A 15,741-nucleotide genomic window follows, 5' to 3' on the forward strand; every position below is an offset into this window, starting at 1 on the left:
TGAAAGCCAAGAAAAACATTGATAGAAGGAATCAAAGGAAATCCAAATAAATGGATTGGTTTATTGGAAGATTGAATATTGAGATGTCAGTTTTCTCCATATGACCTAGAAATTCAAGATAATTACATCAAAACCCCAGTGGGAATTTTTGTTGTTGTTGACAAACTGATTTTAAAATTAACATAGAAAGGCAAGGAACTGAAATACTAAAACAATTTTGACAAAGAACTTTAAGGAATTCATGTTAACTGATTTTCAGACTTAGTCCAAGGGTACAGTAATTAAGACATGTTTGGTATTGGCAAAGATAGGCACAAAGATAAATGGGACAGAACAGAGTTTAGAAATAGACCCAAACAGATACAGTCAAGTGATTTTTTAAAAAGATGCGATGACAATTCAACATAGAATGGATGGTCTTTTCTTTCTTTTCTTTTCTCTTCTTTTCTCTTCTCTTTTCTCTCCTCTCCTCTCCTTTTCTTTCCTCTCCTCTCCTCTTCTTTTTCTTTTCTTTTCTTTTCTTTTCTTTCTTTTCTTTTCTTTCTTTTTCTTTTCTTTTCTTTTCTTTTCTTTTCTTTTCTTTTCTTTTCTTTCTTTTCTTTCCTTTCTTTCTCTTTTCTTCTTTCTTTATTTTATTTGGGACCCCTGGGTGACTCAGTGGTTGAGTGTCTGCCTCCTGCTCAGGGCGTGATCTTGGGGTCCAGGATTGAGTACCACATCCGGCTCCTTTCGGGGAGCCTACTTCTTCCTCTGCCTGTGTCTCTGCCTCTCTCTTCTCCATATCTCTCATGAATAAATAAATAAAATCTTTTTTAAAAATAAAATTCATTCAATATTTCTAACCACATTAACCAGGATTACTTAGCCTTGACTCTAAGTAAGCATTATTGGAAATTTCATACTATTTATTGTATGGCACACTCTCCTTTGCTAATAATTTTATGTGGCCATATTTTTATTGAAATTCTTTGAGTATTTTCAGAAAAGCTGTATGGTATGGTATACTTTGGGTCCTTGTTTTCATGAAAATGTGTTTATTTTTCCCTTTTAAATTTGATTGGTAGCTTGTCTGGGTTCAGAGTTTTAGGATTACAGTCCTCCCTCAGAATTCTGTAAACATTGTTCCTTTGACTTCTAGCATTTAATGTAGCAGATTAGAGGTTCATTTCCTGTTTGAAGGTATTTTACTGGATGGTAATCTTGTATTTACATCTGGAAATATGTTGGTATTTCACATATTTAACCACCATAAATGTCTACATGTCTAACATTTTGATTATTCTTGCCCTGACATTATAGACCCTATAGATGTGGAAATTTAAGGATTTGGGGAAACTTCCTATTTGTTTTGATTATTGTTTTTTTTCATTTTGATATATTGTTTTTCTTTTCCAGCATAGGAAATTTTATTTAGTTATTTTTCCAGTTTTATTGAGATATAATTGACATATAACAATGTGTACAACATAATGATTTGATATATGTGTATATTGTGGAATGATTACCACAGAAAGTTTAGTTATTATATAAGATTGATTTTTAAGTTATTGATTTATTTTGCAGGTGGGTTTATAACATAGTTTTGAACTATAACAGCTACTGCATTGTTGAATGGCAGGAGTCAAAGTATCTACCTAATAAAATATGTCAGTGATTATATAGGTCCTGAGAAAAATTTACAGTTGAAGATAAATATATACATAAATGAAAACAACAAAATAAAGCACACATTTGAATGATGTTAGAAATGTGCATGCAAATTTCTAGATTCTAATTTGGAGCTTCTTATTCCATTTCAGGACCGGAAATTAACCAAAGCTGAGCAGCAAAGGTTCAAGGAAGAAGCAGAAATGTTAAAGGGTCTCCAACATCCCAATATAGTTCGATTTTATGATTCCTGGGAGTCTATATTAAAAGGAAAGAAATGTATTGTATTGGTGACTGAACTTATGACATCAGGAACTTTAAAGACGTAAGTTGACCCTGATAGTGCCAATGAAGTTTTATTTGGAAATAATTTTCCAGAGTCCTAACAGTTGTTTATTAGAGAATTTGTAGCATCTGAATCTAGTGACTATGTCTCAGGACAGGTTAAAAAATTTAGGATGTTGGGATGCTTGGGTGGCTCAGGTTGAGTGCCTGCCTTCAGCCCAGGGCGTGATCCTGGAGTCCCGGGATCAAGTCCCACATCAGGTTCCCTGGATGGAGCCTGCTTCTCTCTCTGCCTATGTCTCTGCCTCTCCCTTTCTCTGCGTCTCCCATGAATAAATAAATAAACTATTTTAAAAAGAAGTAATGTCATTTTGTAAAAATAATGAAAGATCGGGGTTGTGGTCAGGTTCACCTATCTAGTGAGCAGTACTGTATAATTATAGTTTATTTTGTTTCTGACTATAGTTTTTCATTCAATGGTATAATCACTTATTTATAACTATTAAATGTGGGTTATACTTTTTCTGTTTCCTAGCATCTTTGCACTAAAATTTCACCTAGTTAAACCCCCTGGTGACCTTATATAAGCAGTTATTAGAAAGTAGAGAAGGATTTTCTTTATAAAATTGTGCTACCCTTCCACAAAAGGTTACTCTGATTAGAATGATTCTTGTTTTGAATTAAAAATGCTAAAAAAATTGCTAAACTTGGCAGGATGTCTTCTCTAAGAATGAAGCCTTATATTTAAAATTGTTTTTCTAGGGGTATCTGGGTGGCCCAGTGGTTGAGTGTCTGCCTTTGGTTCAGGTCATGATCCTGGGGTTTGGGATCGAGTCCTGCATCAGGCTCTCTGCAGGGAGCCTGCTTCTCCCTCTGCCTATGTCACTGCTTCTCTCTCTGTGTGTGTGTCTCTCATGAATACATAAATAAAATCTTAAAAAATGATTTTTCTGTAACAGACAATAGAAAACAACTCAGTGATGGCAGTCATAGCACTGAGAATAGCTTACATGATTTACCCTAATAGTGCTCATATAATAAGCTAGCTGTGTTTGTTTACATGTGGTCTTTTGTTTCTTTGCATAGGTACTTAAAACGATTTAAAGTCATGAAACCAAAGGTCTTAAGGAGCTGGTGCAGGCAAATTTTAAAGGGGCTGCAGTTCTTGCACACTAGGACTCCTCCCATTATTCACCGGGATCTGAAGTGTGACAATATTTTCATCACAGGACCCACTGGATCTGTGAAGATTGGTGATCTTGGACTAGCCACCTTAATGAGAACATCTTTTGCTAAGAGTGTCATTGGTGATTAAAATTTTATAGTTTATTGGTTGGATAAAGAGAGATTTTGTTAACTGTATATGTCTAGAATAGGGATCAGCAAACTATGGCTCATGAGCCAAATCTGGCCCCATTGCCTATTTTCATAAATAAAGTTTTATGGGAACACAGCTTTACCCACTCATTTATGTATTGTCTGTGGCTGCTTTTGCATTACATTGGCAGAGTTGAATAGTTGTGACAGAGACCATTGTCTCTGAAATATTTACTCTCTGGTTCTTTACAGAGAAGTTTGCTGACTCCTGGCCTAGAATGTGAATTTGCTTTGAAATATCTATTACATATTTCCTTATTTCAGACATCCTAGTGTATTTCTTTTGTGGGGTATACTAAAGGTTATTAAAAGGTTCTGAAGATTTAAGAAAGAAGATTTACTAATTTAGTTTAGAAAAAAATTATAAAGAAAGGATAGAAATAAAGACAGATTTTAGAAATCATTACCTGATCTTGAGCATTTACAAATTATAATTTATCAGTATAGAAAGTTAGGGAAATTCCTTACATACTTATATAGATATAGAAAATATTCTGCCAATTTTTATAAATTTGGTTTAGGGAGCAGAAATTAACTCAGATAATCCTTATGGCAAACCCTCAATCCTTCCTATGATATTGATGGATACAGTTTTCTTTTTTTTCATTTTTCTTTTTAATAAAGATGTGGATGTGGTGTTATTTTGTAGGGACTCCTGAGTTTATGGCCCCAGAGATGTATGAAGAACACTACGATGAATCTGTAGATGTCTATGCTTTTGGAATGTGTATGCTGGAAATGGCTACTTCAGAGTACCCTTATTCCGAGTGTCAGAATGCAGCTCAAATATACCGTAAAGTAACTAGTGTAGGTATAACTTTATTCTTTTTACTTCCTAGATTGTCACATTTCATGTGACGACTTTACCAACTGAAAACTAATTCTGGTTTAGGGCTATATAACATGCTAAATTTAACATAATTGTAATGAAACAAACTTTAGATTTATGCTATATACCTATGCTTTATTGGGGTCGCATTAAACGCTATTAGTATCTTTGGGTAAATGTACAGACATATCATCTGTATGCATTTGTTGATAATTTTTAGATTTATTAGGTGGAATTTTTTTTCAAAGCTGAATAATGAAGATTGACTAAATGGTTTTGAAAGTTTCTGATGCAAAGCCTGATTTTAAAAGGGCATTCAAAATATTATTCAACACAAAGGGTTGTGGATGGGGTGGTTGGTCGGGTGTTGGGGTAACTGGGTGACAGGCACTGAGGACAGGCACTTGATGGGATGAGCACTGGGTGTTATACTATATGTTGGCAAATCAAACTTCAATAAAAACAAATTTAAAAAAATTTAAAAAGAACAAAATATTATTCAACAGATACAGTTTTTGGTTCCCTGTTAGGGGTATTTTTTTTGCAAGCTACTCATAAAGAGCTTGCAGTTTTAGTATGGATAAATTCACAAATAGCTATAAAAATTAAAGGATAGGAGTATATTAAGGGATGTAAGGAAGGTAGAAGCAAAGTCTTAAGATTGTTCAAAATTAGGTCTATTTCATATCCAGTTGGGTGGCTCTAGAATAGGCCAAGAAAGTGATTGTCAGAATGTTTGAACTAATAGGTACCCTTTTAAAATAAATGCTGTATACTGCATACTTTCATATTTAAATCCCTACAAGATGGCACTATCTTCAGTTTATGAATGATGAGACTGAGAATCAGAGATTGTGACTTGCCCAAGTTCACACAGCTACTAGTAATGTTGGATTTTGACTCTAGACCTGTCTGACTCTGGAGATACTTGTGTAATGAGACAAGAAATAAGGCCAATATCCAGAATGTGGGCCATTCTGTAGGACAAATGACCTAGTTTGTCCAACAAATCAATTTCATGAAAAAAAAGCAAAAGGGGAGGAGGGACTCAAAGAATAGAAGAGACATAAAGTAGTGTTGAGCAGGTAAATGTTTAACAACTGACTCTGAAAAAGAAAAAGCACTTAATTTCTAACACTTGCTCATTTCCTTGGTATTAAATATTCCCTCAGTGACTGATTTTATGTTACCAATGTGATCTCAGTAAAGGCAGAATTGGGAATGGGATACACAGTGGAACTTACATGGTATTTCCACCAAGTTTTCACCCACCTCACCCTCTATTACCTACTTCACAATATACGATATCAATATCCTATACGATAGGACTTTTTCTATAAGAATAATGTAACTCCATTTTTTGAATGGTGACTTTATTATTTTATATTAAAGTAAAAAAATGCCATATCACAATTCACATTTCCATCTATATTAAAGCTTCTTGAATTTGAGATCTAAATTAACTTCTAATCTCACCAAATTTATTTAGTATGTGATACTAGGTTTTCTGATTCTGCATCCTATGAAGTAGTGTGACAGACCCAGAAATAGTTTTTAGATTGCCTTATTTCATGACAATTATTCTATATCTTTCTCCTAGATTAATTTGGAGTTTTCTGTTAAATGACTGTAACAATTATTTTTTTAAAGATTTGTTTATTTTAGAGAGAGAGAGAAGAGAGCACAAGTGGGAAGGGTAGAGGGAGAGGAGGAAAGAATCCTAAGCAGACTCCATGCTGAGTATGGAACCAGACATGGGGCTAGATCCCAGGACCCTGGATCATGGCCTGAGCCAAAACCAAGAGTGGGACGCTCAACCAACTGTGCCACCCCAGCACCCCTAATGATTTTTTTTAAAGTCTAAAACTCATAATTTGGGACACCTGGGTGGCTCAGTGGTTGAGCGTCTGCCTTCAGCTAGGGCATGATTCCAGGGACTTGGGATCGAGTCCCCGCAAGGAGCCTACTTCTCCCTTTGCCTATGTCTCTGCCTCTCTCTGTGTCTTTCAGGAATAAATAAATAAAATCTTTTTAAAAAACCTCATAATTTAAAGGGTAATAGAATGTAAAATAAGCAGATTCAGGCAGTAACACAGTTACAGAAACACTTTTAATTGTGTGGACCTTACTAATTTATCATTGAACTCCTAGAACCTGATAATTAGCTTGAGTTTCTCTCAATATTTTAGTATTGCTTAATGGTAAAGATAATACAGGTTTTTCAAAAGTTATATATATATTTTTTTCATACATACATATATATTGATTGTTGCTTCTAGCCATTCTGGAAGACTTGTTTATTATAGTTTATTAATTGGGGTTATACTTATATGTATATTTTGGGATCAAATATTTTTTCCCTATTTAATGCTGCAATATGAGAATTCTCCGTGTTATTAAATGCTTTGAGAACATTTTTAGATTTTGCAGAACATTAGCATATATATGTATCACACAATTTGTATCTCTGTTGTTGGAAATTTAGATTGTTCACAATTTTTTCACTGTTATTTGTAGATCATTAGAACTGTGACAATATCTTCATCAAAAAATTGTGAAACTAAAAAAAATTGTGAAACTTACACTATATATATATACATATATATGTAAAGTTTAATATAGGTTAGTGATAAAAATTATTATGTTAATAAGTGTCCTGTTGACTTGAGATTTTAATTGCTTAATTTGTGACTAGAAACCATTTTTCCCCCAGGGCATAAAACCAGCCAGTTTCAATAAAGTCACTGATCCTGAAGTGAAAGAAATCATTGAAGGATGTATTCGTCAAAACAAATCAGAAAGGTGGGTACAAATGTAGTGAAATGATGTGACAGATGGATACATTGATCTCTTACCTTGGACTGAGTCATTATCTGACTTTGAATAATACCAGGTATTACTTTTGAATGGAAAAGAAACCATACCATCTAGAGTGAAGTGTATCAGTGCATGTTGTTTGCCATTTTGGGCTTTGATATCATGTGCTAAATTTTTCTAGAATTGAAATTTGAGTTTTGTTTGTATGTGTTATGGCAAGTTTTCATCGCCTTCAGCCTTCAGTTTAACAGTCACTGGGGACCCCCCAGTTAACTTGCTTCTAACAGTTGATAGTAGAGAGCTTCTGCAGTGTCACCTTTACGTAAGTACTTAAAAAAAGATAGCTTAAAAAGAATTGACCATCAACTCATCACATGTTTCGTATTTGACCAATGTCCTTGTGTCATGATAATGGTAAAATAGATAGGGCTATTTTTGTTCAAGAAGTATAATTTTAGGTTTATTTGTAACCCAATTTGTGTTTTCCTCATGGACACATCCCTTTAGTTTTAGCTTATATTTCCCATTAATTTGAGGTTTGGATAGTTGCTGAGTTAAATCAGTAAGTTAGTCTTGATTTTTTTATCTCCATATTGATTATGATTAATATAGGTGATAGGTCCTTTACAGAAATTATTTTCACCCACATTTTATTGACTGCCCCCCATTTTTATTAGTTTTCTAAGTTTAGTGTTGTGTATCTGAGGATATTTAAAGCCACTAAGGTAAAGCCTGCTCATTTTTTTAAAGTCTGTTTAATTATAGCTTTATTACAGAATGCTATTATACCAACAGGCTGTATCTAGGTAGTTATGTATTTTAATTTGGTAAACTATACACACCCTAAGAGTGACCATTTTAATCGTTTTTAAGTGTGTAATTCAGTGACATTAAGCACATTCACATTGTTATACAACCATCACCTCTATTTCCAGAACCTTTTCATCACCAAACAGAAACTCTGTACTCTCTAAATAATATCTCTCCATTTTCTCTTCCTCTCAACCCCTGGTAATCTTTATTCTACTTTCTGTCTCCATGAATTTGCTTCTTCTAAGTATCTCATGTAAGTGAAATCAATACAATACTTATCCTTTGTGTCTGGTTTATTTCACTTAGCATAATGTTTTTCAAGTTTGGCTTCCATGTTAAAGCATGTATCAGAATTTCCTTCCTTTTAAAGGCAGAAATACATACACACATATAGCACATTTTGTATATTCATCCATTCATCTGTTGATAGACACCGGGGTTATTTTTATCTTTTGGCTATATGGTGAATAATGCTGCATGAACATTGGTGAATAAGTATTTGCTTGAATCCCTGATTTCAGGTCTTTTCAGTGTATACCTAGGAATGGAATTACTGGAACATATGGTAATACTATATTTAATTCTTTGAAGAACCGCCAGTTTTTTTCTGCAGTGGCTACACCATTTTGTATTCCTTCCAGAAAGGAAGGTATGAAGGTTCAAATTTGTCAACATCTTCACCAACATTTGTTTTTTTCCCATTTTTTTGATAATAGCCATCCTGATGGTTATGAAGTGGTATCTCATTGTGGTTTTGATTTACATTTTCCTAATGACTAATGATGTTGAATATCTTTACATGTGGTTGTTGGCCATTTGGATATCTTTGGAGAAATGTCTGTTCAAGTCCTTTGCCCTTTTAAAAAAATTAGATTGTTTATTTTGTTGTTGTGGCTATTTTGAGTTGTAAGAGTTTATGCATGCCTTTTTTTTAAGTGGTAATTTTTATCACAATTAAAATACATAACTAAAGGTGCAGTTGACCCTTGGATAACAAGTCGTACAGTACTGTAAATGTATTTTCTCTTCCTTATGGTTTTTCTTAATATTTTCTTTACTCTAGCTTACTTTATTGTAAAAATACAGTATAAAATGCATAACATAGTATATAACACATAGAAAATATATGTTAATCAATTGTTTATGTTATTGATAAGGCTTCTGGCCAACAGTAGGCTATTAGTCGTTAAGCTTTTGGGGAACTAAGAGTTAGACACAGATTTTTCAACTAATGTCGGCACCCCAACCATTCCCTGCAACCACCACAGTGTTCGAGGGCCAGTTGTACTATATTGAAGTAGCCGTTTTAGTTTGGATTCTGATTATAGCTTTTGCAGCATTTTAATTGAGATCTCTTACCAAAGAACATTGGAATATTCAAAAGGATTCATGGCATATTAGTGTATTAGAAAGAGCACGGACTTCTGCATCAGATTAAAATTTAAATGTGGACTCACACTTAGCCAGTGTGATCTTGAGCAAGTTACTTAGCTGTTCTTCAAAGCAGGTATTTATTTTGATGATTAAAAGGATAATACATACAAAACAACTAACAGAGTAATAAGTATTTAATCATATCTTTTGCTGCTATTGCTATAATTATCCCACAGTAAAAATACACAGGTAACATTTTCATTGAAAGGCAGAGGTCTTAACTTGGTTATGTCTTCTTTTTTTTAAGATTTTACCTATTAGAGAGTACATACATGAACAGGAGGAGGGACAGAGGGATTGAGAGAAGCAGGCTCCCCACTGAGCAGAGAGCCAGACACAGGGCTGGATCCCAGAACCATGAGATCATCACCTGAGCAGACACTTAACTGACTGAGCCACCCAGGTGCCCCTTGGTGGCACCTCTCACTGTAACCTTAAAACTAATTAGTCTGAAGAAGCTTATTCTTTTTATTTTATAGCAGTCTCTTAATTATTTGTCCCTTGATCACTAAAAAAAAATGATCAGGAGGGTGGAAAATCATCAACTTACAGCATACCATGCTGTCAATATATTTTATCTTTAAATAGTATAGGAGAGGTTTTCAATGTAGACATTGTGGAATATATTAGTTTGAGCTCTCTCTGGCATATAATATAGATAGGTTAGATATTATATATCTGTTTAGAAATTGGTCCAAGCAAAGGAAATTAACTGCTCCCAGCTTGTAAAAGAATCTTTTGAACCCCTGTCCTTTTTTTCTCTTCGGAGATAGTTAAGCCCTAATTTTAGATAGAGGTGTATCCTTGCATATATACTTTGGCCTAAAACACTAGACTTAGATACTTTAAGAAAACCATGGGACTTTGCTGAACTAAATTAGTTTCATTCAGAGCATTCTCTAAAGAGTGAAGTACACTGACTAGATTATTGTTGATGGAGTCAGTAACTTCTATTTGTAAAAGAGTTTGAATTTCTGATTTCCTTTAGAGGTTATATATCCAGAAGAGCTTTTCGTTTCCTTTACTGTCAATCTGTTGTTTGAATTTTAGTAACTTAGGCCAGTGGCTTAGGGAAGCTAGTCACTCCACCTAACATATACTTCAACACTTCTACAGTTCTCTAGGCATACTTATAGGTATGTTAAACTTGAGTATATAGCTATGCTGCTGGTAATAATCTTTAATTAAGGTGACTTTAAGTGCGTGTTAGTTGGGATTTCTTTGCATCCTTGGTAAACAATAAGTTGGATTTAAGATTTGGTTTTTATAACAAGACAGATTAATGGGGTAATTAATAGAAGAGTTAAAATAAAATTGTTACTTTTATATAATTGATGTTTACTAATTAAGGATTCTATATCTTATTTATGATTGGAAAAACTGATAATGAGATACGTATTTTGTTTATTAGGTTGTCTATCAGGGACCTACTAAACCACGCATTTTTTGCTGAGGATACAGGACTGAGGGTGGAGTTAGCAGAGGAAGATGACTCCTCAAATTCATCCCTGGCTTTAAGACTCTGGGTTGAAGATCCTAAAAAATTGAAAGGCAAGCACAAAGACAATGAAGCTATTGAATTCAGTTTCAATTTAGAAACAGATACCTCTGAGGAAGTAGCGTATGAAATGGTAAGTGAATCCTACCGCTGCTCTCCACCGCCTCCCCATGCCCCTGCCCACTGCTGCCCTTTATAATATCAGAGTTGATTGATTCCTTTCTCCTTATTGCTTTATTCCCTCTCATTTTTCCTTTTCTTTATTTAAATTATTTTATTGTGAAATGCATCTCTACAGCAGAGTATATTAAATCTGTATGTACAGCATAATGAATAATAAAACACTACTGTTGTTAAGAAACAGAACACAACCCATACCTTAGAAGCCACCTCTATGCCCCTCCCAGTTATATTCCTTTCCCTAATCACAACAGTTAATACCTACCCTGACTTTTGTGTTACTCATTCCTTTGCTTTTTCTTATAATTTAAATAATATTTTCTTTTGTTTTAAAAACCTGAGTGGCAAGCCCACATCTCATTGGTTCCTGAAGTTACTATTAGGTGAAGATACCCAGGAGTGCATAAGCTGAACAGTCTTTTGGTCATAGTCTGGCTTCAGCTTTCTTTAATGTTTATAAGAGCCATTTCTGGGGAAGTCAGCAGGCAAGGTCATGAGTGAGTTCAAGGAAGAACACACATGGCTCACCAGTCAGGTCACTGATGGGCTGTTGTGTGGACCAGAAATTAGTTGTCTGATAACAATATGGTTTGATGGGGAGTGGGCCCTTCTGACTTCTCTACTTCTACTCACCCCATGATCCCTCTCCCTACATAGCAGATGACAGCAGATAACTTCTGTGGGGTTACATGTGTGTCCACACCTGATCCAGGCTGCTGCAGTGCTTGGAGGGAAGGTGTGTAGGACCTTTGGCAGCACATAGACAAATTAGCCAAGTACAGATAGTCTTGAGCCACGCTTACCTGGGCATTCTGTCCTCCGGTTAAAAAGAAGGATGGAACATTGACAGTGGGGATCTTGGAGATGATAGCCTTTAACATGTCTATTTTTGTAGTCATACTGTCCTAATCTGGAATGATTGCCTTGGACATCCGGTGCACAACTATTATCCTGATATTTCTCTTAACTATCTTTCTAGATTTCTCTTCCTCTCTTCATTGGGTTTCATATTTCCTAAATCCCATGTCTTTCTCTTTCTTGGTTTATTCTCTTGTTTTAGTGACATACTTCCTCTGGTCTGCTTCTTAACAGAATGGGTATGAGAAGTAAATTCTTTGAGACTTGCATGTATGACAATACTTTATTCTATATTGATATTTAATTGATTGGCTGACTAAGACATTTTAGTTTGCATTTAAAAAAAATTAGACTCATTGTTCCATGCTTTTCTAGCTTTCAGTATTGATACTGAGAAGTACAAAGCTGTTCTGTTTTCTGAATCTTTTGCATGTCATCCATTTTTTGCTTTCTGGAAGCTTGTAATAATTTCTATTTCTTTGTTAGTATTCTAAAATTTCACAGTTATGTGTCTTGATTTGGGTCTATTTTCATCTACCGTGTTGGATTCTCAGCAGACCCTTCCAGTCTGTCAACTCATATCCTTTAGTTTCTTGGAAATTTCTTTAAGTATTTTATTGATTTCTTCCCCATTGTTTTCTTTCCGGAAATGTTATCATTTGGATGTTGGACTCTTGGATTAATTCTCCAATGTTCTTATCTTTTCTATTTTCCATCTTTTTGTCTTTTTATTCTCCTTTCTGACAGATATTATCAACTTTATCTTCTACCCCTTCTATTGAGTTTTTCATTTCTGCTATCATTTTTTTAATTTTAAGAGTTCCTTTTTATATTTTGGTCTGTTCCTTCCTTAGAGTAAACATCTTGTTTTTTGTTTCATGGAGGCAATATTATCACACCTCTCTGTAACACTAGTAAAGATAGTGTTTTTGACATTTTTTCTCCCTGTGTAGGCTCTTTTCTACAAATTGCTGTTTTACTTTTGCTGGTTTTGTGCTCTGTTTTCTTGTTAGAGGCTTTTCTGATATTTCTGATAATTCTTGGCTAGTTGCTTATGATTAATAGATTATAGGAGACTATATTTGTTTTCTGTTGCTGTGTAACAAATTACCACAAATTCAATGGCTTAAAGCAACATCCATTTATTATCTCAGTTCTAGAGGTCAAAAGGCCTAAGTGGGCTTCACTGGATTCTCTGCTTAGGATCTTACAGGCTAAAATCCAGTTGTTGGTGGCCTGGGCTCTTATCTGGAGGCTCTTGGTTGGTGGAGGTGGGTGGGGGGATGCTTTTGAGTTGTTGGCAGAATTCAGTTCCTTATGGTTGTAAGACTGAGGCCCCTGTTTCCTTGATGGCTATTAGCTGGTTGTTACTTTCCACTTCTAGAGGCTGCTTTTCAGTCTTTTCATGTACCCCCACTCCATCTTCAAAGTCAGCAATGTCTTGTTGAATCCTTCTAGAGTCACCTGCTGGTAAAAGGCTCACAAGGATAATATCCCTATTTTAAGGTCAACTGTTCATAGCAAAATAATGGGAGTGATATTTCATTATATTCACAAGTTTGAGGATTAGGATGGGACATCTTTGAGGGGCCTTAATTTTGCCAAACACAGGAACTTACAGCCTATTGGATGATGTGATTGCTTGTGTTAGACTTGTTAACTTTGACTTATAACATAGGGTGTCTGGGTAGGCCTTTAATTAGGGAATCTTTGACATCAATATTTATAGGTATGTCTTCTTGGATTGGTCAGGTTCCCCAGATAATCATCTTTCAATGTCCTTCCTGAAGGATAAGGGTTTGGTTACTGGTATTTTGGTAGCAAGTGGGGTAAAGAGCTAAGGGTTTCTGCATATGGCATTCAGCATGCATATGGTCATTCAATTTTGTTTTCCACACGGTAGCCTTAACCCTCAACTGTGTCTAGTGTGCCATAGTCCAGAGACCCTCTCTTTTACCCTCTCTAGAGAACAAATCTCCAGGCTTCTTGGGTAGGGAGAAGCAATCACCCAAAAGTGTGGAATGGAGGGTGGGGTACAGGGATCTAAATATTTAACTGCTTCTCACAACCCTTTCACTTAGTCTTCCTTATTTTAGTCATCTCTTTTGACTTAACCCAGTTCTGGAAGTAACTGATATTGCCAGTTCCTGTGCCTTATGAGTATTTTTCAGTATAAATGATTAATGAATCTCAGCCTTCCCTAGTTCACCTTTTTCAGGACTGCTAGGTCACTTATTACTTAATCTGTTTTCCACATTCCGGAGTGTCCAAAATGTTGTTGCTGTTGCCTTTCTCTTATTCTCCCTGTCCTTGTGGTTTACAACCTAAAAATCCATTTAGTATGGGGTTTGTTTTGTTTTGTTTTGTTTTGTTTTGTTTTTGGAGCTTCGGGAGGGAGTGAAATTAAATATATGGATTCCATCTAACATTTTAATCATCTTTCAACTACCACGAAATTTCCCTGAGTCTGCAGACCCCCAAGACATGCTTTAAAAAACAGATTGTAGGACTGAGAATGATATGCCATGACACCTCTTCAAGTCATCTTCTCTGCTACTCAGCCCTGCTCTTCTCAGACAGCAAGCCCTTAACTTCTCTTCTCTCACTCTTCTAACGCCTGGTAAGATGTAGTACTTTGCTGTGAGCCTATTTCCCTTTGCCTAGAGTGTGGATCTCTAAACTTCGTTCATACCTCCCTTAATAGCCAGCAAGTTCTTTTTTTGTTTTAATTCAAGTTAGAGTTTACCTTCCTCTGTGACACTTTCTCTACTTTTTCCTTTAGGGCTTTTCTACCTTATTTTAAGTTAAATTTGTACCATCTTACCACCAGATTGTGTGCTCATACAGGACAAAGGACCAATGTAGTAACTTATATGTCTCTGGAGTCCAGTACTGGGCACATTGTAGGCACTTAATGTTGAATGAGGAAACCTTTTTAATCTTTCACAAACCTTAATGAGTCATAAATTAACTGTAATAAGACTGCATGTACTGAAACATCAAGTTTTTTGTCTGTTTTTGTTTAAAGCCAGAATTATTTTAACAATGCTTGGTAATGGTGTTGTTTTTCTTGTGCTGATTAAAGGCTCTCGATTTATGTATGTCTGATTTAAAAAGAACATAAATATACATCCATTATATTGAATCACTATGATGTACATCTGAAACTGTCAATCATATTGAATTGAAAAAAAACATGTAAACAAATTAACTGTTAATTTAATAGCATTTGGAATTTTGGGGGGTCACAAAATAACTCTTCTAGTAAAAAGAAGTTAAAATCTTAAATATTAAAGATGTAGTTTGCTTATTATGTTTTGTTTGTAGGTCAAGTCAGGATTCTTCCATGAAAGTGATTCCAAAGCTGTTGCTAAATCCATTAGAGACCGGGTCACTCTGATAAAGAAGACGAGGGAGAAGAAGCCAAGTGGCTGTTTGGAAGAACGCAGGGATTCCCAGTCCAAGTCTGCAGGGAATGTACTTCTTCAGCCCCAGAACACAACTTTACCCTCTGCTCCTGCTCAGCACACTGGAGCAGAATGTGAAGAAACTGAAGTTGATCAACATGTTCGACAACAGCTTCTAAAAAGAAAACCACAGCAGCCCCATCCCTCTGTTACAGGTAACAGCACAATTTATAAAAGCACACAATTCCTCAAGAAGGAATTTTCTAGACTTTAAGATCCTTTGTATTTTATTTAAAAATTATTTATTTATTTATTTATGATAGTCACACAGAGAGAGAGAGAGAGAGGCAGAGACACAGGCAGAGGGAGAAGCAGGCTCCATGCACGGGGAGCCCGAGATGGGATTCGATCCCGGGTCTCCAGGATAGCGCCCTGGGCCAAAGGCAGGCGCTAAACCACTGCGCCACCCAGGGATCCTGATCCTTTGTATTTTAGACTCAAGTATAAAATCATGGTTCCTCTAATTTTTCTTTTTCTTTTTTTTCCTCTAATTTTTCTGCTATAATACATTCTCTAGTCAGAAGGACACAGTATTT

The 15,741-nt window shown here is 35.3% G+C and overlaps 1 protein-coding gene across 4 annotated transcripts in view; it reads left to right on the forward strand.

Moving 5' to 3' along the window:
• WNK3 (WNK lysine deficient protein kinase 3) overlaps nucleotides 1–15,741 on the forward strand; it is a 159,596-nt gene that overhangs the window by 42,326 nt on the left and 101,529 nt on the right. For all 4 annotated transcript variants that reach the window (XM_077889328.1, XM_077889327.1, XM_077889329.1 and 1 more), the window contains exons 3-8: nucleotides 1,800–1,972; nucleotides 3,019–3,239; nucleotides 3,959–4,116; nucleotides 6,852–6,940; nucleotides 10,614–10,833; nucleotides 15,066–15,360. In XM_077889328.1, coding sequence (XP_077745454.1) covers nucleotides 1,800–1,972; nucleotides 3,019–3,239; nucleotides 3,959–4,116; nucleotides 6,852–6,940; nucleotides 10,614–10,833; nucleotides 15,066–15,360 — 1,156 coding nt within the window. The remainder of the gene's footprint in view (nucleotides 1–1,799; nucleotides 1,973–3,018; nucleotides 3,240–3,958; nucleotides 4,117–6,851; nucleotides 6,941–10,613; nucleotides 10,834–15,065; nucleotides 15,361–15,741) is intronic.

This window comes from Canis aureus, chromosome X (genome assembly GCF_053574225.1).
Source record: "Canis aureus isolate CA01 chromosome X, VMU_Caureus_v.1.0, whole genome shotgun sequence".
Classification (NCBI taxonomy): Eukaryota; Metazoa; Chordata; class Mammalia; order Carnivora; family Canidae; genus Canis; species Canis aureus.